Consider the following 27703-nt stretch of genomic DNA (forward strand, 5'->3'; position numbering starts at 1 on the left):
AATTAAACTGTATCATGTTGATAAGTTGTAGTGAAAAGAGTAAGTTGTTTTTCAAGTCTATTTAGGGGAAAGCACTGACTGCCTTTGGTGTGTTTTCAGCGCAGTCACTTTGTCTGCTTATATTTGCATGGCTTTCCCTCAGAATGGAAACACATGCACATGTTGTGATCAGACTTCAGGATGACAACAATATGCCCAGAGACTCTACAAAAGGCCTCAGTGTCCAATGACCGTGCTCTTGTCTGTTGAGATCGGTGTGCTGAGAAACAGTTTTAAGTACTACAACAGACTGGGTTGACTCGGTGTGTGTGTTAGAGAGAGACACACCTGAGTTGGTTGTGCATTTGTATGTGCAGGGTGTGGTTCTTCCGGGACCAGGAGTCACATCGCAGCTCTGTCTCTGTGATTTCACATCAACCTTCCATTATAACAAACTGACCTAAGGTAAGATACTCTATGTATTATGATTACATGATTTTCAGTAAAGTGTTTTAAATGCATTTTCTCTAATGACCAATAATACATGACTATTGTACTGAGTCAAGTTGTTAACAAGTTTCTTGATTCCAAGACATTTCTGAAAGAATACATTTGATTCTTTCTTTTTAGATTAAAAGGTCAATGTATCATTACCTATAAGCACACATTCATATTTAACATGTGTATTTGATGTGATGCACATTTTTGGCATAATCACTTAAAATTACTTTCTAAATAATATTTTTCTTCCTCATTCAACTCAACTGTGCACAAAGATGTATATAAAGTAATAATAAAGTACATACTTTATTATTATATTATCATTATTAAATGCATATATACATAAGTTAGTCTTGTAATATTTGCTACAAAATTCATCCTTCTGAAGCATCTGAAAGCCCTGCCTTAAATGGAAGTAAATTGCACTTTTTACTGCTGAGATTAATGATGACTAGTGGACCTCAAGCTACCCAGGAGGAGCACAGTGATGCTCTGTTTTAGACTTGGGAGGAACTATCTCATTGGGAACATACCTCAACTTTATATGCATATAAGCATGTGATAAACAAGCCATGCCTTATTCAGTTGCAGGGATGAAATGTCATATAAATAGATCATATTAACCCAGTGCTATAAGGGCATATTGCTTTTTCACTTACTTGAGCTGAATGTTTGCATACAACTTAATAATAGGCACAAATTCACTAGGCTCCATCAGGCACTTAACATTAAAACATTAAAGACTCATCTTTGTTGGATGCATTCAAGTAAAACACAATATCTTTGATTTAAATAATACTTCTATTTCAGATTTTTCCCCTTGAAACCTATAAATCTGTATCTGCTCTGTTTATTGTCTCTCCTGGTTGTCTAACAGCAGTGGAGCTGAGGGCAGTGTCCCACCTAAACATGAAACGTTTTAGTCTTTTAAATACTGCCTTTTGTTGTGGCTAGTGCTGCTAACCAAAGACCACAAAAGCAGTTGAATGCCTGGACTAAGTCTGCTGAGATGTAAAAACAGCAAATCAGCAGCAGTACATAGTGTACCAAACCAAATTATGTATTTTAGCTAAAGCTAATCTTTATTGTCAGATAATACAATACAGTTCAGTCTGCCCAAAATGATGTCTTCTCATGTCCTGACCAGTAGCCCAGACTTATCACAGTGTGTTAATTTTATTTATAGCATGGAAATATCACCTTCATGAAACTTTTATTTGTTTGTTTGTTTGTTTTATTGACTTGATAGATTGATATAAAAGATCACATTTTAACAATTCAGCATTACTCTGATAGAAAAAAGCTCTCTGTTGTCCTTTTGCCTATATGTTCTAGCAGCTGCAGGTTCATTAAAACGTGGACAGTTTTTGGTCAATGAGCAACTCACTGGTTTGTCTATTAAAGTGTGAACATAAGTGTCCACAGATATATTTTAAAGCTATTGTATGCTCCTTTTTAGTAACTTACTGTGACTTGGAGTAAGGAGGGATTGTTTGTTTGGGCAGAAAACACATCTGTGATAGATGTGTGGAGAATGTCCATTTGAAAGTTTTAATTTTTTTTTAACATGCCACCTCCAGAATGTTACATACTGTACCTTTAAATTGCTTCTTTATTTACATTAGCCTATGTTTTCCCATAATATCCTGATTGTTTAATTATAGTCCGCGCGATAAAGGTTTCTGTATTTATGCCTCCTCAGCCAACTGACTGTTCCTGATGGAGCGTCTGAAGTTGGTGCTGCAGTACTTCCAATCAAACTCGGAGTCCATCTCAAATGGAATCTGCATTATCTTGGCTTTGGTCAGTGTCAGGCTCTATACCAGCTTTGATTTCAACTGCCCCTGTCTGCCGCAGTACAACAGGCTCTACTCTCTGGGCGTCATGGTGGTGCCCCCCATCATCCTCTTCTTTTTGGGGTTGTTAGTGAACCGCCACACCGGGGTCATGATGGACGAGTGGCTGAGGCCTGAAGGAAACCGATCCAAGAACCCTGCAGTCGTCAAGTGAGTCGAAGTGTCTAGATGCAGTAAAGCCAGAAACTAAATATTTGCATATTAAAGTGTAAACTGTAGTGAATATAGACTTATCTGTCACTGTCACAACCTGTAAACATTGTCCCTGTTCAAATAAAATAATAGTGACATAGTAATGAGTAACCTTTGTACAGGTTCCTGTTCTCATCCATGCTGCAGAGGGCGCTGTTGGCTCCAATGGTTTGGATCTTGGTCTCTCTTCTGGACGGAAAGATCTTGATCTGTGCGTTCAGCGTCAATGTGGACCCGGGCCTCTTCTCTGGTGCACTCACAGTTTTCTGGTCCTCTTATCTTTGATCTATCAGGACATATCACAAATCCTTTATTCTCTAAAGAACATTATAAATATAAATGCAAAGGCTATTCTGATCTAGCAGTTTGTCCCAAATGCTTTAAACGTGACACATATGCGTCACTTAAAAGTAACTCATAGATTGAGTTAGATTTAAGTGAGTCAATCTGTTATGTGTGTACAGTGTCAACAAGCATGTTTGTGTGTTGCAATAGGGGGTAAATAAATGTTTGAAAGTTTTGTAGAAGTTTGAAAATCACTGCTCTATGGGACGTCAAATTCAGGAGCAGACTTTGTTAGTTAAATAAGTCCACATATGAATGGTTAACCTTGTTCAGTTACTAAAAAATAATCATTTTATAGTTGTCCTGGAATATTCTGCCTGAAATGGGTTGGGTTTACCAACCTGGAGCTTTTATTTTGCTAACTGCACTGTGTTCCAGGTTTTCCAAACAACACTGGGATGGACACCATCAAAATCATGGCAAAGGTTCCATGTAAAGAGGAGACCATCTTTGCAAACAGCTCCTTCAAGAAGGCTGTGACCAGATATGTGCGCTGCTATTCTCAGGTCAGTCTCCTTGTTCTCACAGCAGTACTGTTTCAGTACCAAATCAATAGAAAAAAAAATATTTTTTTTTATTTATATGTTTTTTTTTCACAAAGCACTGAGAGATATGTCAATCTTACAAGTGCCAATCAACTGACATGGATTTGACATTACCTGACATAAAAATGGGTTTGCATGGATATTAAAAAAATAATAGCATGTGTGTTCTTTTGTGGTCAAGATTAGTTCATTTACTTTTTAAGCATTACCTGAATCTTAGGCACTACATTTAAAGGCACATTTGAGCATACTTTGTAAAGATGACCTAATATTGGGATTATCTGATATCAGAATTTATGGCCATAACACCTTATACCCATTCTCATCTGATCTCTAAATGGGGTCTGGTTAGTATATGGATGGGAGCTCACTGGTGTCCTAAGGCAAGACACTTTACCTATTTAATGAAGTTTTTGCAAGTGTAAACCTGCAGTGTATTTTAGACACGTTTGTTTCTTTTGACCGTGTTTCCAGGCAGTGGGCTGGTCCATCCTCCTCTTCCTCATTGTACTTGGATCTCTAGCTCGTTTTATCAAACCATTTTTTGACAACCACGCCATGTTCCTTCAAACGCGGTACTGGAGCAACTACCTGGACGTGGAACAGAAGATGTTTGATGAGACCTGTGTGCTACATGCACGGGACTTTGCCCGGAAGTGTGTGGTGCAGTTTTTTGAGGAAATGAGAGAGGATTCAGTCCCAGAACTGAACAGGCCCTACTTCACTGTCAGCACACAGGATGACTGGGAGAATGAGGACGAAGACCGGCTTCACGGTATCATGAGGCAGGAGCAAATGAACCAACTGTTGGACAAGTGGTACTATAGCAAACCACAGCTGGACGTGAGGCGCATTGCATACCGGCCAAAACTCTGCCCTGAATGCAGCAAAAAAAGCCTCAGTTCAGATGTATAGACTTGGACTATAACTTTACCAGACCTATGAACTCTGACCCAGCCCAGTTTCCTCTCAGGAACTAGTGTGGTATGGTTCACACAGAACTCTTTCAGTTTGGTTGTACTGCACTCCTTCGTCTGATTAAAGATCACTGACCACTGCTTCTGATATTGTTATTAATACTGTTATAAAGTCAGTAATGTCAGAAACATTTTTGCAAAAAAAAAAGTAAAATTTTTAGGTCTCTCTGGAAATGGCAGACAGTAATTTGGCTCAGGTTGGTGCCTTTGATCTGCAGTACGACATTTTCCTCATTTACAGCTGAAACTACAGTGGAACAGAATCAAAACAACACACAGCAGGCCCACACAGACACTGGTCAGAGCACGTTCATCTCCTTGTCCATTTCCTCTGCACTGTAGGTGACCCACTTGTGGATGCGACTGTAGAGTGGCAGTCCATTCTTCTCGCGATACAAGCATACCCCCGTGACCCTGTTCCAGTCTGTGCTGCAGACAGGACGGCCGTTTGGCTGCTCCCCTAACAACTCCTTCTGTTGAGGCTCCAGGGACACAAACCCAAAGAAGTTCTTGACATTCTGCATGGCAACCAACTGGGCATGGGCTGCTGCTGTATTCTGGAAGAGAGTTTGCTCAGCGGCACGGTACTGTGACCAATACTCCTCCTGCTGGTGGCCTAGGGGCGAGCAGCATCGCCTCATACACTGCAGCAGGAAGACGGTCACTGACATCAGAGCAACCAGTAACCAGCCAATCAGCTGAAAGAAACAAAAGAACCCAACCAGGTAACATGAATGTATCACAGTATAATACATGTGTATCGCATTTGATTCAATTCAATATTATGTCATTTTTCAGATATGGCCAGCAGATTTTGGAAATAATTACGTAATTTAACCATGCATATGTCCCCCGACATTACTGGGCCCTGGCGGTGTACACATGTTAAATGCTATACCTGAGACTGGTACTTGAGGTGACGCTGGATGTCCCTCCAGAAAGGCTTTAGCTCTGCAGAAACACTGTCCTCACAGGGTAACTGAGCCAGCACCTGAGGGTCCTTCCCCGATGGGAACCCTGGCACAAAGCTGGGGTCCACAAACTCACTGAGGGCACAGGTATAGGCCTGTCCCTGCAGCAGAGACAACACAGCCCAGGTGAGTGGGGCCACCACAGCTCTGCCCAGCACACTGGCGAGCACCGTGAATCCTGCTGTTGCCGACAGCTTCCTGCATCGTCTGAGCTGGCACTCCGCTAAGAGATCCCATGTGTTCCTGTTCAACATGATGCCCACCAAGAACAGCACCAGAGCAGGCACACCAATGGCGGCCAGCCCATAGTAGTAGTTCCTCTGTGAAGAGCAGGGGCAGTCAAAGGCAAACACAGTGTACGCTGTCTGACCTGCCACAGTGCCTAGAGCTACCAGACCATTGAAAATCATTACATCTTTACTTTTAAAAAACAGAGACACAAATTTAAAGTTCTCTGTGACCAGTGCAGCTGCTGCCATTATGCTAAACTCTCACAGGTCAGTATATCAGGGGTAAAAATAGGATTGCCCTTTGTAACAAAACTCTTTTAACAATATAATACAAAAAAGCATCAAACGTCACCCTGCAGATGTTTCTCCTGAAGTTGTGAGTAGCTGCTATAGTCCATTAAGGCGTTCATGACGCAAACTATACAGCGCTCTGTCTTGAATGTTCTTTGAAATTGTGGAGCTTGAAAGGAACTTTATGTGTACTGTGTTGGGCACGCCGTGACTCAGCCTGGGACTGCCCCTCTGTTTCCTTTCCTGGCTGTGGAAAAACAGATCTGTAACTGAAAACATATGGTAGTCACACTCCTTCACAGCAGAAGCGGAGGAGCTTCTGCATTAACCATGCGTCTGTATTCTGAGGTTTACATGAACACATTAAAGCTCTATTACAAAATCTCAAAGTCACAAAATCACTGAAGAGGCTATGCTTATAGCTTATGTTATAACTTTTACTGCTTCCATATAAAGTACAGTTATTTGAGCTCTTGTGAGGGAAATATATTCTCAGCATTTGACCCATCCTTCAACCAGTGGGGAAACTGGCTGGCGCTCCTAGTTCGGTGGGTTCTCCTGTATAGGTGTAGTTGTGTGGGCTTAGAGTAGGGTAGATAGTAGATATGGAAAAATTCACAAATATTTAGGGCTAGGCTGCTCCAGTCTGTGTGTGTGTGTGTTTCATGTCATAGCAAAAGCAGCAAATGGAAATTGAATTAAAGCCGCAAGCGGCGTCGAACGGCCCTTGCCCACCGCGCCCGTGAATGCCGCGTCCGCGAACGCCGTGCCCGCGAACCAAATCCGATAATGTTGATGTTTCATGTCTTTGGTAGGGGGCGCTATAGTGTTCATGTTTCATATGTTTTATAGTGTATTATATTCAGGCTGAGATCATGCATTAGTTATTCAAATTTCAGCACGATCGGACTAAACATGTGCGTGTAATACTATTTTCAATATTTTTGGGTGGAGTCTTTGCAACCCTGCTGGTCAACCGTGAAAAATTCACCATGTCCATAATATACTTTTTTACTCGTAATCATGCATAGAATTTAATTCCAAAATTTGGTGCAGATCCGTTAATGTTGACGTTTCATGTCTTTGGTAGGGGGCGCTATAGTGTTCACTTTTCATATGTTTTATAGTGTATTATATTCAGACTGGGATCACACATCAGTGATTCAAATTTCAGCACGATCGGACTAAGTCTGTGCGTGTAATACTATTTTCAAGATTTTTAGGGGGAGTCCTTGCACCCCTGCTGGCCAACAATGAAAAATTCCCCATGACTGTAATATTTTTTTTTTTTTTGCTCGTAATCATACATAGAATGTAATTCCCAAATTTGGTGCAGATCTGACAATGCTGACGTTTCATGTCTATGGTAGGGGGCGCTATAGTGTTTTTTCATATGTTTTATAGTGTATTATATTCAGACTGAGATCACACATTAGTGATTCAAATTTCAGCACGATCGGACTAAGTCTGTGCGAACAGGAGCAACCTTGTAATTCGCCAAAACTTTGACCAAATTTTGCAGCTTTGCCGCACGTAAACCGTGACAGTTATCAAAAAAAATCAGCTAACTTTAGATGTTCCACTTCTGTAGATGATGTACGGTGATTTTCAGCCCTGTGGGTGAAGCGCCTTCAGAGGAGTTCGTTCAAACACAACGTCAACGAAAATGCGGACTCAAATTTCAATCCAATATGTCCGCCTTCTGGTTTGTCGCTGGGCGTGGCCATAATAACATTTTTTGTTTGTCTTGACATGACGAATGTGTGTACCGAATTTCATGGCTCTACGACAAAGTTGACGTCGGGACGTCTCCCATAGGCGCAATGTATTTTGACTTTTCGAGGTGGCGCTGTGTCGCCATTTTTTTATGCCCGTGCACGAAACCTATATTTTATCGAATTTTTCGCCACTTCTGAATTTTGGGCAAAGTTTGGTGAGTTTTTGAACGTGTTTAGGGGGTCAAATTAGAGTTCAAAGAGCATAATAATAATAATAAAAATAATAATTCGAGCAAAAACAATATATCCGAAAACTTTAGAACAACATATTATACGTTTTTTGAAAGCTCTCGACCATTGGTCATTGGTGAGTGACGGGCACTGACGCGCTCCGTCATTCGCCATCTCGTCGAGGTCACCCATCGCCTTCCATTGACTTCCATTCATTTTAGCAGTAGTAAATATGGCTCAGGCCTTGGGCGTGGGTTACTGGGATACTGCTGTTCGTGCCGGGGGCGACCGTGGACATAGTTGCATGTCGTCTTGTCGCATTTGGACATGCGCACGTCGCTCCCCATTCGCTCCGCTTAGCGGAAGCAATAGGCCCTACGCCCTGTCGGGGCTCGGGCCTAACTAAACTGACTGGACAAAGGTTTTTGCCACTCCCCGCAGTAGGCTACAGTCCAGTTGGACCAGAACCTCTCCAAAAGAAGTTTCCTCACCTCTGCCCATGAGCACCTGTCACTTTAAACAACTTCACTGAACTATAATTAATCTACTTGATCGTTTTACACTGTTGTTCTGCCCGTGTTGTATATTATATATAATATTTCGACAAAGTATATTATTATTCATTGTTCTGTGTTGCACCATACCGCTGAAGCAAGTTCCTAGTTTATGAATTTTGTTGGCAATAAAACTTATTCTTGTTGCAGACATGTTTTTATTCTAAACTGAGGTTGATATACATTTGTCCGATTCATATTGCATCGTGCCATTTTACATGCCATTTTTGAAATGGTCAATCACCTTGGCTAATCCAAGATCACTTGGATCATTTACTCAAATGACTGGGTCGTGTTTGAGCTCTGTTTTTATTATAGATCCATGTCTGTGGAAAGAATCGATCACGTGGACAAAGCAGTCACGTGGGCGCTGTGCCACGTCTCACTAGATGACGTCACCTCTCAGTGACAGTGGGTGCTGCGGTATCTGCGCTTCCTCTAATCTCTCCTTATTGAAACATATTTGACTGAAAAAGCTTCATGAGCTGTTAGCGTGACTTTTAAGGACTGCCTTCTGAAAGAACACAGACACATTTCTCCGTTTCGAAAATCGGCTGGCTAATGTTAGCCGTTTCCTGGTTAGAGTTGCAGCCATTTTGGATTTGTACAAAGAAAACAGGCAGCTGGTTGTGGTAGCTGTGAGTTAATTCCTTTGTTCTTTTAAGAAGAAAACTGTGGGATAAAAACATTATACAAGAGGAAGCAGTAAAAACGACCTATCAACCATGAATCCAGAATAGTAAGTATTGTACCAGAAATGTCAGTAAGCTTGGCCCCCTAGCTGGCATGTAGACTTAGCATTGTGGGCTAACGTGTGTGAAAGATCACATTATAGTTTTAGTTCTGCATGATCAGCCAATTCATAATTCGTTGGACAGGTGGATAGCAGAGCTCTATTGTGGATTGTCTGTGGACTGTAAATTCTATTTTAGTCTTTAACACTCCCAACTGTCCCCCATTCACTTGTTACTCACTTGCTTTGGTCCATGTCTATTTTGCCTCGGATTTTTCATTACGCTACCTTTTCTCGTGTAAAAGCCAAAGAAAAAATCTTTTCTGTTATGTTTTTCTCCTAATATTCTAATAATATGGCTGTCATTATTAAATAATTCTACTGTACTAATAAACGAAATATAAAAGAGATATCAACAAGTCATCATTATTATTACAGTGTTCTTCATTCCCTTCCAAAAGCATTATCTAGATATGTATTGTTTTAGACTGAGAATAAAGCCTTCCCTGTGCTCAGTGTCTCTTGAGTTGAGTCATATGTTGCTTAAGTCATGTGTAGGTCACATGCCCATGGCCCATAATGCAGACTGGTGATTTTCACCATCTTTCTACTTGGCACACAACTTTTACTGTCCTATCTTTAGATTTATGGTGTGTTTATTTTGCTGTGGCCTGCTAAAATATCATAATTTTACATTCTTAAAATTAACTATCTCCAGCGGACAGAACCTTCAGAACGAGGGTAATGTGTGACAGATGCCGTGGGTTTGACTTGGCTTTTATGTCATTTTATGTTAGACTGTAAAGAGCTTGACCTTTGTGGGGAAGAACAATGTTTGAATTTTAAAGTCACATTCAAAGGTCCACATGTGCAGCATCTGCACAGGTTGCCTCTTCGTTCCCAGCCTTGGACTAACCAGCAGTGCATGATTGGAATTTGACCCAGAAAGGAGTGCTGTGGAGCTTTAATGTCCATGTTGACATGAAGCATAGCCATCATCTAGATCTTGGAGGATTGGTGCATTGTGGAAGTTTGATCCTATGCATACGAATAACCCAGAACCGAAAAGTGAACCTGCAGTTCCCATGATCACTCATGGGATTAGTTTGTTCTTAATGTTAAGATGAGCTTTAAAAACTGAGATCAATGTGTGAAATGGGAGTTTTTTGTCTGTGCATCATCCAGAGTTTTGCACCAAACTACAATGAAAACCTGGGGTGTTGCACTTTTCTGAGGAATGGTAGATAAATTTGTAAATGAATGATACAAAATTGACCTAACTTTTGATTCACAGTAAACATGTATAATATGTTTAGTCACTAAAAAAATATCTTATTCTACAGTACATTCTGATTATAAATAGACTTTTGTTTTCTTTTGCAGTGATTATTTATTCAAGCTACTTCTGATTGGTGACTCAGGTGTAGGAAAGTCTTGTCTTCTTCTGAGATTTGCGGTAAGTTTAATGTGCAACATGGTGTTTTAGATTTTTATTGTTGCTTGTTACATCTCTGTTGACTCTTTAGTGTCTCTTAAACTGCAATCTGTGGAATGTTTGTTCAATCAAAAGGGGAATTTAGAACAAGAAAGGCAAAAGTGAAACTTTCTTTACTGACCCTAAATGAAACTAGTGCTTTTAAAAAATATTTGTAAGAAATGCAATAAGTAATATAGTTTACCATTACCTTGCAGATATCAGTGCATTACTGAAGCCACAGTACATAACTTTTTAGCCATGGATTTAAGTTTCTATTTCCATGGAATCAAGTGACGTGCCTCCTACAGAGAGTTCCCTACTGTACCGTTGAATAAATGAGGAAAACAGTTTTAGTATTCTAGGCAGAACATACAGTGATGTACAGACAGTGAGAATAGTTCAGATAATGCAGCTTTACCATATGTGTGTTTTTGTCTCTTGTTTGACAGGATGACACATACACAGAAAGTTACATTAGTACAATTGGTGTGGACTTCAAAATCCGAACCATAGAACTGGACGGAAAGACGATTAAGCTTCAGATTGTGAGTACCACTCATTGGGTTTTACTTTGGGTTTACTTTTGGGTTTATGACACATCATCTCTGATAGTGTATTGTTATTTATGAGAATGTGAGAGAGATGTGTCCTCTGGTCCACAGTGGGACACTGCAGGGCAGGAAAGGTTTCGGACTATTACTTCCAGCTACTATAGAGGAGCTCATGGAATCATAGTAGTGTACGACGTCACAGACCAGGTACCAGCTCACAACTCAAACACTTTTGTTACTCTACCATCAAGCTGTGTTACACATACAAACATGTTGACATGGGTAATATTATGGAAAGGAGAAGTAATTGCTTCTCCATACATTTTTACATCTATTGATAAAATGATAATTTCGTTGTTTAGAATATTGAATTAATTTTAAAATAAAACGAGTTGGGGTCAGCCTTTACATTTGCGCTTGTTCTTTTGCGTTGTAATGCAGATGGATACTTATATACTAAATTGCTGAAAAATTGTGGTTCCTACATTTAGAAACTTCTCACTTGTGTCATTTCTGTTACTTGCAGGAATCTTTTAATAACGTTAAACAGTGGCTACAGGAGATTGACCGCTATGCCAGTGAAAATGTCAACAAACTACTGGTGGGAAATAAGTGTGACTTAACGACAAAGAAAGTTGTGGACTACACAACAGCCAAGGTATTCTGTCTCAAAGCTTTTTGACTTCCTAATCGACAGTTAACTCCTCTTAACTCAAGAAAGTGTTTTATTCAGTTTTGTGTGATAAAACTATTCTCTCCTTTTCTGAAATGTGCAGGAGTTTGCAGACTCTCTGGGCATCCCCTTTTTGGAAACCAGTGCTAAAAATGCAACCAACGTGGAGCAGGCTTTCATGACCATGGCAGCTGAGATTAAAAAGAGAATGGGCCCCGGGGCCACAGCCGGAGGTGGAGACAAACCCAACGTGAAGCTGACGCCAGGGACCACTGTCAAGTCATCATCAGGGGGCTGCTGTTGAGAGCACTGTGTTCTGTAGCCCACAGGACAGAGGGCAGAACTTTACACGTGTAATGGCACTACCAAATCAGACCCACATCATTCTGTCTTGGCCCGGACCACACCCCTGTCATCTCAGACTCACTGTTAGGCCCAGTGAATTTCTGAGCTCAAGAACCAGTGTCTGTTTCTTCATTCCTCCACCAGGGGTCACTACTAAATCACTTTAATTAGGATTTGTTTGTCCATTTTGTTTTTTTGTTTTTTTTGTTTTTGGACTGTTTGTCAGGCATGGTTGATCTGTCCCCTGTACTATTGGCAGTGTCTGTACTGTCCAGCATTACACATGTAGTGATACAGTATATGTACATAAAAACATTATGTATATATATAAATATATATTATTGTATGTAAATTGGATTTGACAGCTGGTGTTCAATATGCTATTGGGAAAGTCTTGACAATTAATCCCTGCATTCAAGATATGGCTAAGTGTATGTCTGTTGCTAAACATTTAAAATGAAAATAAATCTTGTAACACCCAACTGTACTTAATGTGAATAGGCTGTTCTTCTGTCTCCACAGGATTACACTGATTAATATGAAAATGCCTTATAAATCTACTGGCTTAGAATATCACAGATACAATACAAACACGGAGCACAAGAGTTTTTCAGTGTTGCTCACATGAGCAAATGCTTCTGACACTTGACACACAGTTCATTAACCAATAGGCAATTGCACTTGCTCTGTATGCCTTTTATATTCCCCCCCCACCTAAGCTGCACTGTGACACATGCACAGGGGAGAATGATGCTGTGCTCCTCTTGTCTTGTGTCAGTGGCTGTCATGTTCATTATACTCTGCAATTATCTTCAATGTGAGGCCATGACGGGCATAAAATGAAGGTTCTCAAAACTTGTGTGGAATTTCAACTGTCAATCATTGTTTCTGGAGGGAAACATGGCCTTCGGTATCTTCATTCAAATAAACAATATGTATAAAAAATATTGCAATTGTCCCTTTCCACTTACGAACAAATACTTTTTCATTGGTTTCATTAGACAGTTCACAGGTGCGAAATTTGTTTTGAATTGCTCATTGCTATGACGGTGTTCGTTTCATTACTCAAACCTATGGACAGAAATCCATTTTTATGAGCATGAGTGTGACTGTGACTGTGTAAGGCCATAAAAATAACCAAAAGTGCACCTAGGTTGGCTTTCTTCAATATTTATATGAGACACAACAAAAAATAAAATGTTAAATAAAAAAATTCAGACATCTATGAGTTTAAGTAAGACTCAGGTGCTCAGAACAGAGGTGATTTGGCAAAGTGTTTATTTTTTTGTGAAAGGCACTTTCAAAATAAATAATGTTCACATTTTTTTGTTTTTTTGCGTGCTGGTCTACAGTGACTGAATTCCATAAAAGCTCGTCTGTGAAACCGGTTTCACTCAGTCAATGTGAAAATATCACTCCTGTGTGTCTCACTCGGTTCAACATTCAGCAAAAGAGCTTCTTAATGCTCGCCCACAGGGCTCAGTTCTTTGGGCTCTTCTCCTTTCTCTGATCCTGTCTGTGCCTCGTCTGTGTGTGGCTGGGTCAGGCTGTCCATGGCAGAGAGGATGGAAGAGAAGAAGTTTTCTGTATGTCTCTCCAGAAGTCTGGACTGGCTCTCAATCAGGAGCAGAGTTTCTCTGAGCACTGTGGAGCGGACACACAATGTAACTCACCAATACATAACTTCTTGAACTCCTTAAATACATCATATAGCCTGATGAGCAGCAGGAATACTAATGTGAAAGTGTCAACTCAAACAGATGACGAGGCTGACCTGGAGAGGTGCTGTGGATGCAACTGAGCAGGAGGCGACCTGTTTGTAGAACACTGGAGGTCAAGGGCATGTGGCTGTTCACATCTTGCTGAAAATTCTACAAACACACATCAAAGTCCTCAAACTGATACAAATACAGTGTTTCAATCATCACAATAACAGTGAAACTTGAAACAGCATCAAATGAAGGAAAGGTTGGCACATTTTGTAAACTGTCATTTCCAAACATTTGACATGGCACCTGGAGAGACAGACAATGATTTACAAACCTTGTACTGAGCCAGGGAGGACTTGACACTGTGGATGTCCACTGTGGGCGGGGCCAGCCGCTCTATTTTCTGTGAGGCAGTGTAGAGCCAGCGGACAAGCTGCTCCAGGTGTCTGCAAAACACCTACAGCACAGAGCTCATGGTTTACCACAGACACTACAGGGCGCAGCCCTGACTACTTTATTATAAACAATAATAATTTCACTTATAGCTTACACTGATGTGCTCCATGAGAGAGCTGTGTTGCTCTGGTCCTCTCAGGGAGTCCACCAAGTCTAAACAAGCAAACAGACTTTATCCTTCAGAAAACCTCATATGAATTTATGCAAACTGACCCGGGCAATGCAAAATGAAAAAACAAACAAACTTTGCATTGGAAAACTTATTATGAGGCGTTTATTGTCTTATACAAAATTAGATTAAATATGCTCCTTTCAATTAAAATAGAATAAATACGGCATCATAACCACTATTAAAATTGCATCTTCCAAGTCATCTCGCGACCCCCAGCTCCAAGCCCCCACTTTGGTTATAATCTACTGTATATGGAGGAATGAACCTTCAGTCCAGAGATGATGTAAGTCTTCTGTTCTAAGATGTGCTTGTGCGGTGTCCCGAGAATCCTGAGCTATAGGGGGACAGTGGGTCTGGGCAGAGTCCCAGTGCGCAGGGTGTAGAATGGCTGCTGCCTCAATCACCTTTACACACAGACACACACACATACATGCAGAGCTTTTCATGTAATCATTGATTTAAATTCCTTGCTTTAAAAAAGATTATCACCTGCCGTGACAGCTGCTGGAGCAGTTCTATCTTCTCTGGGAGGGGTCTGAACTCCTCCTCCTCCTGAAGGCCTTTTTCCCAGGGCAGAGTTATGAGTGCAGAGGAGATGGAGGACACCATTGTGTTTTTCTGCTTACTCCACTCCGGCCGATCTGCTGGGGAGGAAGGTGTTGCCGGAAACAGGCTGCCTAACAAGTCTGGTGAGCTTGGACCTATAGAGACGGGGTCTTTTGACTCCATGCCACCAAAGGACAGGTTGAGCTCAGATAGGCTAGTGGAGAGGTGGTCCACTTCAATCCCTGAGTCCTGGAGGGTCCAGTCTCCCACCTGAGCAGACCTTAGTGGGTAGGTGTAGTCCAGCAGACCCTCATAATCCTGGTGGGGATCTCTACCTAACGGTGTAGGCGGGGGGTCTTTGGGAATGGCACAGGCCCAGTATTCAGCCTGATATGGGGTGCTAGTCGTCTGTTCTGTTTGTGCCCTCCTGTGACTTGAGAGGGGGGTGTACCTGGGGTGCAGCACTGGGGAGCTAAGTGGTGGCCTAACAGGGGTGCTCATTCTGTGGACCTGAAGGACAGAGTTATGGGGTCTGAGATGTGAAGGTCTGTTACTGGTCAGAGGAGACATCCTGCTTCTACTGCCTGATGGAAAAAGCTCCTTGTGGAGAAGAGGCTGGTCCTCTCTGCGCCTGGTCTGGGGGCTGTGGAGGGGCCTCATCCCAGCTGGGCTGGGGTCTGTATTACTCTGTGGAATGGAGATTAACAGGCTACTATGGCAAAATAACACTATAGTACTGTATGTTTTATGTTTTACCTGCTCTTTGCTGTCTGCTCCAGTTGTTGTCTTCAAAATGGATATGTGTTGTTGAGTAGTGAACAAAGGCCGTCTCACTTTGTAGTGACACTCTGCAAGAAGCCTGGAGGGGGGGGCTATGCTCACATTTTTCTGTAGTACCTGGGCCCCTAAAGTGTGTCCACAGCTTGTACTGGACTGTGGATTGTATTCCCTGGCTTCCATCTGACAGCCCTGAGAAACAGAAGAAAATTCTGTTACAATAATATAGCCTAAGAATTTAAATTGAAACTTATGTTGTTGCATTGATTTCAGTTGACAGAAAAACAGGAGAGATGTAGTAGCTCATAATCATGCCTTTCCCTGTTCCTTTTACAAAAGCTCTGCATCGTCATACTTCTATGGTTCCAGTTTCTCTCACCCTGGCAGTGAAAACATTTATTAATATAAATAAAATGTGTGTAGGCAAGGTCTGTCAAAGCTTCTATTTCTTAATTTGCTTTGTTGCTCATTTGTCTTTAAAATTATTTAGGCCAATATTTACTTAAAAGTCCAGACTTAGTTTCTTAGCATTTCCACGTGTTTATCCTGTATTTACAGACTAGGCCAGGGAGTACGTAACTATGGCAACAGCTGGTACACAGCCGCCATTGTGGCTCAGCTTCATTGAACGGGATCAAGTGGGCGCTGTTTTCACACAATAACGAAAACTACTCCCATGTTATAGGCTAATCTATGAGCAATTTTGCGCAAAGCCATTAGCTGCTCCATGGTGGACCCCCTTAAAATGTCACCTTTATTCTGAGTATGACATAATGCTGGCAGCGGAGAGCGCTTTCTCTCTTTTGAGTTGGTCTGCACTGATCGGCTGCGAAAAACAATGTAGCAATAATAAGGAAGTGCATATTTGTTGCTATCCATTTCCTTTAAGAAAAAACACATTAAATCCAGAATAGAACACCAAGATAGGCTACCTTTATCAGCAGAACATCGGAAAAGCCGTGGGCCTTGGACACAGTCACCAGCCACAGTTCAGGCCCATTAGTTCGGTCGGAGTTCGGTCCTCACCGCAGTGTAGACTGTAGCTGCAGCTTGGTCGAAACTCACACAGAAGCTGCAAGGCGGTCGTAAGAATGGCTCCTCTCGTATCAGACACTGTAGGCTACATATCAGACTCTTTCTTAAAGATTCAGACTATGTAATCGCTGTACTTTCTAGGCCTGCTGATAACCAGGAGAGAGCATTCAGTTTCTCTATCACGCCCGCCTAGGAGGGCTATGGGTTAACTCCCTCTAGCGGCCGTCCATAAAGGCCTCACGTTGCAGCTGCATAATACATTGCGTCACATCACATCACATGCATAGTAACGACCATACATATACATATGTACAACATACACACTGTACTGCGCCTAGTCCACAACAATCCAACACAATTGAATAGCTCATATATAAAAACTGCAATTAATAGGCTGTAAGCTAGTTTTCAAGGCTAGAATTGTGAGGGGTGACCGCTGCCATTTCACACGTGACACTAATTCTCTTCAGAGCCTATACATTATTATATTATTAGATAATGAAGATTTAGGTAGGTATCAAGTTTAAGATGTAGCCTAAATGTTGAATGTCAAATTCAAGCCTTTCTGTACAAGGTTTATTTTTACTCACATTTTATTATTTCTTTGTCTTTGGCAGTGCCATGAACGCAGGACATATTCATGAATAGGAACAAATTTATATACATATCATTACATACATACATGCCATTACACAAGGCTGGCTACTTAAAAGTCCACACAGCGGCCTTTCCGCTCCCAGTCCCCGTAGCGGGTGGGCTCTGGGCCACGGGGGCCTCCCTTCTCCTTGGTGATGGGGTTTACATCCTCAGGAAACTCTGCAACAGAAACAGTTTGGCATGATTTTTTATTTTATTTTTTTCATAGATTGATTTATTATTATGTTACGTACTGATCTGATAAATTGATAAATAATGAGTGGATGTGTCAGTGTGGTTTACACCTTTGACTGAGTAACTGTGTATTACTATTAAACTTACATCAGTAATGTAATATGCAGGTACATCGAATATGATAGAATACAATATTGTCAGAGTCAAGGCCAGAACTGTACTCACAAAGATAATGCTAAAGTGAAGCTGAAGATCCTCCGTCATAGACATATTGATAAACTGTAAACATGCAGCCTCAGGACTCTCATCCTAACTTTACAATCTCAGATTTCTTACAGCCCTATCTTCAGTAGACCACTATTCTTATTAAACCAAATAGGTTCTCACTTTGTAACACATCGTCCACTTTCTCAGATTGGTCAAAGCGGCCTTGAGGGGTGTTTGGTTTCTTCAGAGGCTCTCGGTCCTTGGCAGCTCCACTTGATGCTCTCCAGCCTGCTGACCCCCCCAAACAGAGAAAGAACTTAACATCAATGTATGTAGATGTTCAACCATGAACAGTAGACTATAAGTGTTGTGACAGCAGAGAGAGAGAGAGCCCATTGGCACTCAGTAGGGTCTGGTGGTTGAATGTTTGTGCATATTCAAGAAACTGAATTCTGCTATGTAGTACTTTACCAACTCTAAAAAAAAATTGTCTTCCTAAACTCAGTTACGATGTCCATATTTTCAGGTTAATCACTTTATTGTAGTCCTGTCCAAAATATGAGACTATTGACATTTGAGAAAAAAAGAAGAGTATTGCATCCAAAATAGCATTTTGGCCAACAAAGAATTTTAATTTGACCTCCTTGGACGTATGCTAAAATGTCCCTTGGTCGGAGTAGGAAAGTTTGTTTAACTAATTGTTTTTCTACAAAAGACAGTAAAAACAGTAGCTCAAGTTTGAATGTCTGAGCCATGGTTTCACGTCAACGCTAAACTGGACGTGCTGTAGCTAACACACCGGAGAGTCAATAAGGGTGATCTGGGGACAACCAAGCTCCTACACTGACCTTTGCAGAGCGCGTCCACCGCTGACCTGGAGCTGGCGCCGTGGTATCGCGCCGAGACGCACCAACGCCACAGAGACATGCCGCGTTCAGAGCTTGTCCAGCTTCTGTAACTACACAGGTCTGGCCGTTTCGTTTGATTGTCCAGTGACAGGCAAGGAAATATGACATCATTGTTACGCGACAAATAAGCATTATGTAATTCTAGGTAAGTGCCAGCAGGGGGAGACTATAGTCACATAATAAACTGAAAGAGTCGGGGGTGCGCCTCAATTCTCTTTCCTTGTCTCCTACTCCTCTCTTCCTTTCCTCGATTCTACAGGAAATGGGTGAGGATGTCCCGGCCATCATGAATCTATGATATGATTTTATTATAGTTCTATGCCGGTCACAGACGAGACCCAGCGAAGAGAGAGAAGGAGAGGAAACAGGAAGGAGGAGACACAACTTGAGGATAAATAGTAGAGCCATCCCCCAGGTACAAGTTCTACCCAAATTAGTGAAAATTTTACCTATAGGTTTATTATTTATATTTAATTTATTTATATTATTATTATGAGACTTTTTAATCACGGTCAATAATAATACTACATGTGTTTGAACATATTTTTATTAGTTTTAAATTGAGGATTATGTAACACATCCCTTGCTATTATTATTATTATTATTAACGTTTTATTATTTATTTTTTATTTTATTTGATTTCTGTTCGCACAGGTTTCCTCCGTGGATTCCTTTCCTTGCTTCCTGGGCTTTGAACAACCCATAAGCTTAAATAAAGATGTATTTGTCTGCTGAGTATCTTCTCATTTCATTTAATATCGCTTTTTATATGTTCATAACTGCCCCACGTGAACGCTATTCGTTGTGCTTTTTGTTATTCCAAAAGAATTTGCTGAAGTTCTTGTCCCACCTTGGACGTTTTATGGGAGTTAGGCTATTTAACTGACACAATTTTCACATTAAGGCATGAGTGAAAAGCAAAATATTCCACAGTCCAAACACATGTATAAAAAAATATGTCCTATTTTTTACAAACATATTTTATTTAGTGAAGCCCGAGCCTATGCCTTTTGCGCCTATATTTCATAAAGTTTTCATTTAAATATTCTCTTAAAGTTTTGTTATTTTTGGTCCTAACAAACTAATAGTATAATAAGGACAAAAATCGCTAATCCTCATTTTTATAGGCCATAATGGCTAGCTGAATCACATAAATGAACTACTTAATGCTTGATTTAGTGTTTAATGTGAACATTATGGAGGCATAAATCGTTTAGAAATGGAACAAAAAGTGCTATTTTGTTAGGCAAGCCTACTGTTCACTTGGTGAAACCATGTAAGACTCATCATGTATTAAATCATTTCTGTAAATTCACAGTAAACAGCAAAAAACAAATTAAGATGAGATCGATAAAAGGGAGGGTTTGTAAACTGTGAACTACTGAATTTGGCCCCTTGAAAAAATAGCAATGTCAATATGGAAAGTAATGCATAGGCTATAATCTGACAAATATCAGTGCAGCCTATTTGGTTTAGGCTATAGCCTGTATGAGCAAACTTGGCTGTTTATGAATGTAACACCACAGACACAGATACAAGCAGACTTTATAAAATAATCCAATATTTTAAAAATATATCCTAGTGCTTCCGAAGGTGCGGCGAGTGTCTGTAGTCCACTGTGCGCGCGCCGCGCATCACACGGCACAAGCTCGTTTCTGCCGGAGACCTGCTCTCGGCTTTCTGGTCCTTGGTCCTTGGATAGAGTCCGTGTGGCCCTGCTCAGTCGCACGCAGACACGCTGCTGAGCTTGGCCGCGTGCTCGCTCCAGGGCTGCAGGTTATGCAGTGCAAAAAGAGAGCTGTTCTGTAGACACAGCGGGTCCGGACTCACGCGCTCGCACACCGACTTCTGGAAGGCCTCGTGCTGGAGCTGCATCAGAAGACGGTTGGCCTGTTGACGCTCTGCCTCGCGCTCCTCCGCGGTCTGACGCCTGGATCAAATTAAATGCAGTGATTTGAGCAGATTATAGACCTTTAAGCGTTAGGGTTAGTTGATTAAATGTTTATAAACAAATGGACTGCAGTTTAAATTGGGGAATGGAGGCAAAACAATCACAATCGAAAAACTCTGATTAGCCACAGAATAGCCTATTATAAAATCTGAAAAATCAAGGTGGCTTTGGCAAAAGAAAGATCAGTTATGTGTAGGATACCTAAGGATACCTAAGAAAACTCTAACTCAATTTAATAAGTAGGCAATTAATAAGGCAAAATTTTTTTATATATATTTTTTTAATTATCATTATTTTACGGGAGGATTTATTACATAATCATAAAACATATAATAATAATAATAATAATAATAATAATAATAAGAAGAAGAAGAAGAAGAAGAAGAAGAAGAAGAAGAAGAACAAGAACAAGAAGAACAAGAAGAGGAAGAAGAAGAAGAAACTTTTTCTTCTTTTTTTTTAAAATCTAATCTGACCCCTGAAGGGATCCTCACCTCCACTTGGTGCGCCGATTCTGGAACCATGTCTTGACTTGCGCGTCCGTCATCTTGAGGGCCTTGGCGAGCGTGGCCCTCTCAGCCGAGGCCAGGTACTTCTGTCGGTGGAAACGCTTCTCCAACTCACAGATCTGCAGCCGCGAGAACGAAGTGCGCGGCTTCTTCTTTTTGGGGGGTGTCCTGTTCTGGTACGGGTGACCTACACGACGCGCCACAGACACGGGTGAGAGCGACACTGGGCAAAGCGGGATCAAACACAGGATGGGAGCACAGGGCACCACAAGAGGAGAGAAACAAGACAGAACAGGTCAGAATGTGAGGAGACAGAGCAGCTGTTGAAGAGAAAACCAAGTCAGGTAACACGTGAGTTGGGAAGTTTAACGGAACAGATTGAAATTAATTTAATACAAATTCTAGTTTATAACACAGGATTGAAGAGGCTATATTATTATTTTTATTGAACAATAAATCATCAAATATATGCCTTTCTAAAGGCTATAATGCTGGTCACATGTCATAGGATGAGGATACTCTAACGTTGCCCAAATGGAGTATCGAGTGAATGGGGTGAAGGGCCAAAGGCCAGAAGAAATGCTTTCAGCAGAAAAGACATAGTATTAAGAAGAAGAAAAAAGAAATAGGCCCTGACGTAGCATGACCTAATATACGCTATGATGCTGACAACTGCCAAGGAAAAAAGAAATAGGTCTAGACTTAATATTAGACAAGGGTCTGTCTCACGTAATGACAATAAAGCATTCATAGGCTACGTTGTACCTGTGAAGCGATCCTTGGTATAACGTCGATTACTCTCCATCCAGGGGAACGTAAGTGCACTGAGGCCGGGGCCCGGGACGTGTGGAGGTGGAGGCCCGCCGCTCACAGGCCGGTGCGCAGGGACCCTTATTACGTTATTTGATGTCACGTTCATCCCCATGTTCATGTAAGCCCCGCACGCTCCGCCACCACCGCTCCCATTATACACTGCATTGGCACAGGTGAAGCCGCCACTGCCGTTAACTGCACCACCGCCGTAGGCCGCATGACCATAGTCCACATCGTGCGTCCTCGCGCCAAGCATGCAGCTCTGGTCCGCGTGGCTCAAGATCTGCTCAATGCCGAAGCTGATGGGCTCCGTGTGGCCCAGGTTGCCAATGTGCTCCATAGCGCCTGCGCGAGTCCCGCTGCAGGTGGCGCGAGAGACACGGCTTCGTTGACTCTGGGTTCTGCTCGTGCGCTCAGAGGCTTTATGTAGCACGCAGGCTCAGTGTAGTGCGCGTGAGGCGGAACAACAGCGTGAGAACATCAATCAGGGACAAATAGACAGCGCGAGACTCGCGAGGTGCTCTGAGTGAACATCGAGAACACTGCATGAGGGGCCTTGTAGCTGTGCTGGTAGGGCGCACGAGTAAACTATGGGTAGCCTACAGAATTGAGCCAGAATATGCCAAATGATGATTATCTGATCTGCTGTTCCGTTGCTAAAACGAATTTTAAAGAGGTTAATTAAGGAAATAAAATGAGACCTAAAGCAAAGGCTAATGAATCCCAAAGACGCGCAGATAAAGTCAGCAATATTGATAGGCTATATGTCCTATGGTCTCACTCATTCGCAATTTGCCAGTGATTATTTAGCTTATCCCTAGATAGGCAATACCAGGCTACGAGAGGAAATTTTGTCATTTTCAGGCAGTATATAGGTTTATCGTGCACTGCTGATGTGTACAACTGATGGCCCATTGATTTGTGTCTACACAAAACCCCTGGGACTTAATTACTTAATACCACAGTAGGCCTATTAATATTGTATACGCAGTAAGCGGCTATTATTTGCCAAACGAGCCCCATAAAATTTTCATACTGGGGACTGCGCCCAGTGAACTACGATCTTCTAAGCCTATTAAACTCAGATAAAGAACATTAAAATTTTAAAAAGATTATATTTGTGTTGTTGCGACGCTCATTAGTAGTGCGGTGGGTAATGGAGATAAATTTGCTTAGTGCACGTGCGTGCAAACCAACGCGCTGAAAGCGCTCTGACTGCGGACACTATCTGACGCCCAATTCATGTTGGCTACAACATGAAGCCTGCAATACAATACAGTTAACGAATCCTATATAGCATAGCTTAATAACAACCTAGGTGATCAATATAAATAAAAAATATATATATATATAACAACAACAACAATGAATAAAGGCCTACTAATATAATGTAGCCTACTGAAATTAATCAAGTGGTCTGCAAAGTTCCTGAGTGTGCTGTTGAGTAGTGCAGAGCTTTTCCAGCTGTAGACTGCTGCTGTTGCTTATTGTCTGGGCTGCGTTCAGGGGCCTTTGTGTAACGCGTTGGGGGCCTCTCTGTAGACACTTCTGTTTTTTCTCCACTGCTTGTATCAGTGCACTTATCATATGAACGACAACCACTTCCAGAGAACGCCACACGCGATGATTGATTAAAGCCAGTAACACGTGGAAAGTAAAGTGTATTCATTGTTTTCCTGCGTTAACTCCCCGTATAATTTTCTTCAGTCCGTAAGATAGTGTTCCTATTATTTTATTTTTATTTTATTTTTTATATATATTTTTTTTGTCCAGTGACATATAGGCCTACTTTTATCATCCATTTTTAGGCTCCGGAGCCTACTGTGCTATGAACAAGTAGATCATTGACACTGACCTTAAAAAATGTGAGTGCGACTCCTCTGTCCAATTTCCCTGAGTCACTTTCCCATAAAAGGCATGCTTCAGTCAGGATCTTGAAGTGTCATTCAAACTGCGTGGGACAGTGCTTGGTGGTGGAAAAAGGGGGAGTTTGACCATGAGGAACAGAGGCTGGGGCTGCAGGGCTCTAACAGTGGAACAGAGCTGGTGGGAGTTATTTCAGAGGTACAGTTGATTTAAGTTTCATTAAATTACCATGAAAAGACCGCATGAACACGAGTAGTGAGATTTTATTTGTACTATATAATGAACAAATTGGCCCTGGCCGTGCAGAGATTTATGCCAATAGTTTAATCTGTCAGCACCATGGACACTTGGCCACAGAGGCCTCCACTCATAGACACAACAGCAGACTGAGTTGATCACAGAGTGCCTCTACAGACCAAACACAATCTATCACATCTACACTGTCCACACTCCTGACATCCAGGCATAACATTTAGAATACTCCTTGTGACCAACTCATGACAATGCATCATCTAAGCATTACTGCATTTTAGGTGATTACTTTCCTTTACAAACAAAATTGATAGACTAAAAGTCTGAACAGGCCTGTTTTGTTTCAGGGGTTGCCCTATCTTCTGCATCCTCTTTGGCAGCACTTCAGAACACAGTCCAGCTGGAGTCCATCTCATTGAGTATTGGCCCCGGGCTCTTCTAGACTCTGGGCCTCCCTTGCCCTGGTCCCACAATGTGACGTTTGGGATGCAAAGGGTGACTCTTGGCAGCTCTGTCCCACAGAGACAGTTGGAATATATCCTATCACAGCAATATGGCTGTAAGAGCACATTAATCATACTTTTGCAACACAATTTACAAAAAGTAAAAACAACATAAAAATGTTTAAAAAATTAAAATTAAAAAGGTGCCACCCTCTGCACCTGCACACTTCTGGAGACTCCCCTGCTCTACATCTGTACAGACCTCAACACTCCCCCTCTTTCAACCCCACACCTGCACACACCTGGAGACCCGACACCGTCCTGCACCTGCAGACTCTCCCTTCTGTACCTGCACAATGCAAACACCTGGTGAATACATTTGTTTATCTGTTTCTCTTCAGTGTTTAAGAAACTCCTTAGCCCTGGATAGTTTTATAGTTCTAATTCTATTCTATTATTTTGTAGTTAGTTATTCTATCAAGTCCTATAGTGGTTAATTTTGGTGTATTTGAGACAGTCATTCAGTTACTGCTATGGGCAGTAAATCTAGATGTTGGTGACAGTTCTAAGGGGAACACTGAAGAGCTTCCGATGTTTCCAGGAAACAACTCTCATCCTCCATGATGGAGCCAGACCTTTGCCCTCGTGCAGGGTCTGCTCCAAATGCAGCTCATCACAGTCATTTACAGAATTTATTTTGTTCAAAAGTTTATTTAGAACTACTAGAGCACTCTGTGTTTTGTATCACAGTGTGATGTATAACTAGTCACTATTATTAGGCTACACATTCAAACTTATATGCAGAAATGTCAATTGTTAAATATTTCTTGTTCTGAAAACAATGTTTTACTATATAATAACTATTATTATATTATACAGTTATCTTAATATATACATAATTTTCTGATTAGGTAAAAGTTAAATAGTATTGCTATTGTCTACAAGACAATAACTACTGCATTTGCCCACATGCACCTAGAGTTGTGCATCGGAAAACAGTGTGAAAAGAGTGTGCTTGTATATATCAGTGTGGCAGTGGGTGGCTGAGCATAGGGCCAGCTTTGAGAGGGTAATCCATCTCCATCACTTAAATGATTATCCCCATTAATCTGCTGTAAACTAATAAAGTAAACACGATCTGGGCCCCCAGCCCAGGACCCCCCCTCTGCCTGGCACTGCATGGAGCCTCATTAAGTCTTTAGTACATTAATACATCTTCATGTTGCCCCAGCCGCCCTCTCACCTGGTGCTCAGGCCCCCAGGGACCCCAAAAAAGCTCTTCCTCATTGCAGGGGGGAGGAGACAGCAACGTATGTGCACATAGGGTTTATGACCTCATTAATATATATGCTTTATAATCTAACCATACTGTTACATCAAACCCTTCAGTTCATGGCCTTATACTGTTGCACAGTTGAAGTGAAATAAAGTAAACACAAGTAAACTGGATAGTTTCAGTTAAGATGTATGCGTGCTACATTGGTAGGCTCTAAACTAAGACAATATAGTTTAACTTTTGGCATAGAGAACCTTTCTCTTTGAGACGAGAAGGCACGGGAAGAGAGAGGGACCAGAGGATGTCCCCATTGGTGTGCAGGCATTACACATGTCGCTGTTTGTCACTTTCCTGAGGCAGAGAGTGGAGCGGATTTAATTTGTCGCGGGGGCCTCAGATGGCCCCTCTCACCACACTCATTTGCTTGATCAGGTTAGAGAACTGTTGCCGCTGGTAATCAATCATCCAGCTTGTCACCGCACGCGGCTTGGCCCACAGTGAGCGCCTGTAATTGGCACTAGATTGATGCGGACGTGTTCCGGCATGTCAGACAAAAGTTTGCTCAATTAAAGGTTGGTATCAGCTCAACCCTCAACCCTCAACCCCTGCAGCTGTGTGTGGATGTCTCTGTGCATTCGTCACAGCAGTGTATGTATGTGTGTGTCTGTCTCCTCTTCACTAGGTTTGTCCGGTAAAGAGGGCTGGGGTACACACTCTGAAATATAGGGTGCATTCAACTTCACACAATCAAACAGATCTAAACCTGTACCAGGAAAGAACTAAACCAGGATTAGAATGGGACCAAACCAGATATAGATGTAGACGTACTATCTCTGGTAGACATCATAAAGAGTCTGGACAGACTCTGGAGGACAGACTCTGGGGGACAGACTCTGGGGGACAGACTCTGGAGGACAGACTCTGGACGACAGATTCTGGGGAATAGACTGGAAGACAGACACTGGAGGACAGACTCTGGGGGACAGACTCTGGAGGACAGATTCTGTGGGACAAACTCTGGGAGCAGACTCTGTAGAACAGACTCTGGAGGACAGTCTCTGTAGAACAGACTCTGGAGGACAGACTCTGAGGGACAGACTCTGGAAAGCAGACTGTGAGGGACACACTCTAAGGGAGAGACTCTGGAGAATAGATTGGAAGACAGATGCTGGAGGACGGACTCTGTGGGACAGACTCTGGAGGACACACTCTGGGAGACAGACTGTGGGGGACAGACTCTGGAAGACACACTCCTGACTGTGGTTGTGGTAAGTGCAGTGATCTGCTCTTCTTTAAAACCTGACACATTTTATGGGCTGAGGGATGCCCTGTTGTCTGTACTTAACACCAACTCAAACAGATCGCATTTCTTCTTCTTTCTTTTCTCTTCTTTTCTGGGCACACACATACACACATACACATACACACATACACACATACACACATACACACATACACACATACACACACATACACACATACACACATACACACATACACACATACACACATACACACATACACATACACATACACATACACATACACACATACACACATACACACAAACACACAAACACACATACACACATACACACATACATACACACATGCACGCTTATGCCACCACACACACACACACACACACACACACACACAGGTAAAGACAAGTCATGAGTTAAAGTTTCCTGAGGAAGATTGTCAACTAAAATGTGTTTTCACACTTACATCACAGCGTGACCTACTTCATAGGGACAAAAGTCTGGTCCCTGTGACATAAATC

The 27703-nt window shown here is 41.8% G+C and overlaps 5 protein-coding genes across 7 annotated transcripts; 1 reads left to right on the plus strand and 4 right to left on the minus strand.

The window, feature by feature from the left end:
- Positions 1-827: 827 nt before the first annotated feature.
- LOC110156954 (calcium homeostasis modulator family member 2) lies at positions 828-9649 on the minus strand. Its single transcript, XM_020921188.2, has 5 exons — positions 9365-9649; positions 5294-6134; positions 4747-5093; positions 2641-2814; positions 828-2500 (listed from the first exon to the last, which is right to left on the minus strand). Exons 2-4 carry the CDS (start codon positions 5843-5845, stop codon positions 2661-2663), a joined length of 1053 nt encoding a protein of 350 aa, XP_020776847.2. The 5' UTR covers positions 5846-6134; positions 9365-9649; the 3' UTR covers positions 828-2500; positions 2641-2660.
- On the plus strand, positions 8778-12656 carry LOC110157065 (ras-related protein ORAB-1-like). Its single transcript, XM_020921316.2, has 6 exons — positions 8778-9129; positions 10507-10579; positions 11050-11145; positions 11263-11358; positions 11678-11809; positions 11928-12656. Exons 1-6 carry the CDS (start codon positions 9116-9118, stop codon positions 12126-12128), a joined length of 612 nt encoding a protein of 203 aa, XP_020776975.1. The 5' UTR covers positions 8778-9115; the 3' UTR covers positions 12129-12656.
- A 774-nt stretch (positions 12657-13430) lies between these two features.
- Positions 13431-16901, minus strand: cep68 (centrosomal protein 68). The gene is made up of 8 exons (XM_020921312.2): positions 16762-16901; positions 15809-16021; positions 14996-15739; positions 14772-14910; positions 14429-14487; positions 14213-14335; positions 13944-14040; positions 13431-13813 (listed from the first exon to the last, which is right to left on the minus strand). Exons 2-8 carry the CDS (start codon positions 16010-16012, stop codon positions 13629-13631), a joined length of 1551 nt encoding a protein of 516 aa, XP_020776971.2. The 5' UTR covers positions 16013-16021; positions 16762-16901; the 3' UTR covers positions 13431-13628.
- On the minus strand, positions 16810-18917 carry sdhaf4 (succinate dehydrogenase complex assembly factor 4). Of its 3 annotated transcripts, XM_020921318.2 has the most exons (4): positions 18751-18917; positions 18083-18193; positions 17547-17680; positions 16810-16949 (listed from the first exon to the last, which is right to left on the minus strand). In XM_020921318.2, the coding sequence occupies exons 1-3, from the start codon at positions 18827-18829 to the stop codon at positions 17571-17573; spliced, it is 300 nt and encodes a 99-aa protein (XP_020776977.1). In that variant the 5' UTR covers positions 18830-18917; the 3' UTR covers positions 16810-16949; positions 17547-17570. The 3 variants fall into 3 exon arrangements, with proteins under 3 accessions (XP_020776977.1, XP_020776978.1, XP_020776976.1); XM_020921319.2 differs by lacking the exon at positions 16810-16949 and having other exon boundaries at positions 17419-17680; positions 18083-18190; XM_020921317.2 differs by lacking the exon at positions 16810-16949 and having other exon boundaries at positions 17419-17680.
- A 1612-nt stretch (positions 18918-20529) lies between these two features.
- Positions 20530-22423, minus strand: tlx1 (T cell leukemia homeobox 1). The gene is made up of 3 exons (XM_055162889.1): positions 22036-22423; positions 21256-21493; positions 20530-20740 (listed from the first exon to the last, which is right to left on the minus strand). The coding sequence occupies exons 1-3, from the start codon at positions 22421-22423 to the stop codon at positions 20530-20532; spliced, it is 837 nt and encodes a 278-aa protein (XP_055018864.1).
- Positions 22424-27703: the final 5280 nt, after the last annotated feature.

Source organism: Boleophthalmus pectinirostris, unplaced genomic scaffold, assembly GCF_026225935.1.
Source record: "Boleophthalmus pectinirostris isolate CB_2022bp ecotype Guang Dong unplaced genomic scaffold, ASM2622593v1 HiC_scaffold_5, whole genome shotgun sequence".
Taxonomy (NCBI): domain Eukaryota; kingdom Metazoa; phylum Chordata; class Actinopteri; order Gobiiformes; family Gobiidae; genus Boleophthalmus; species Boleophthalmus pectinirostris.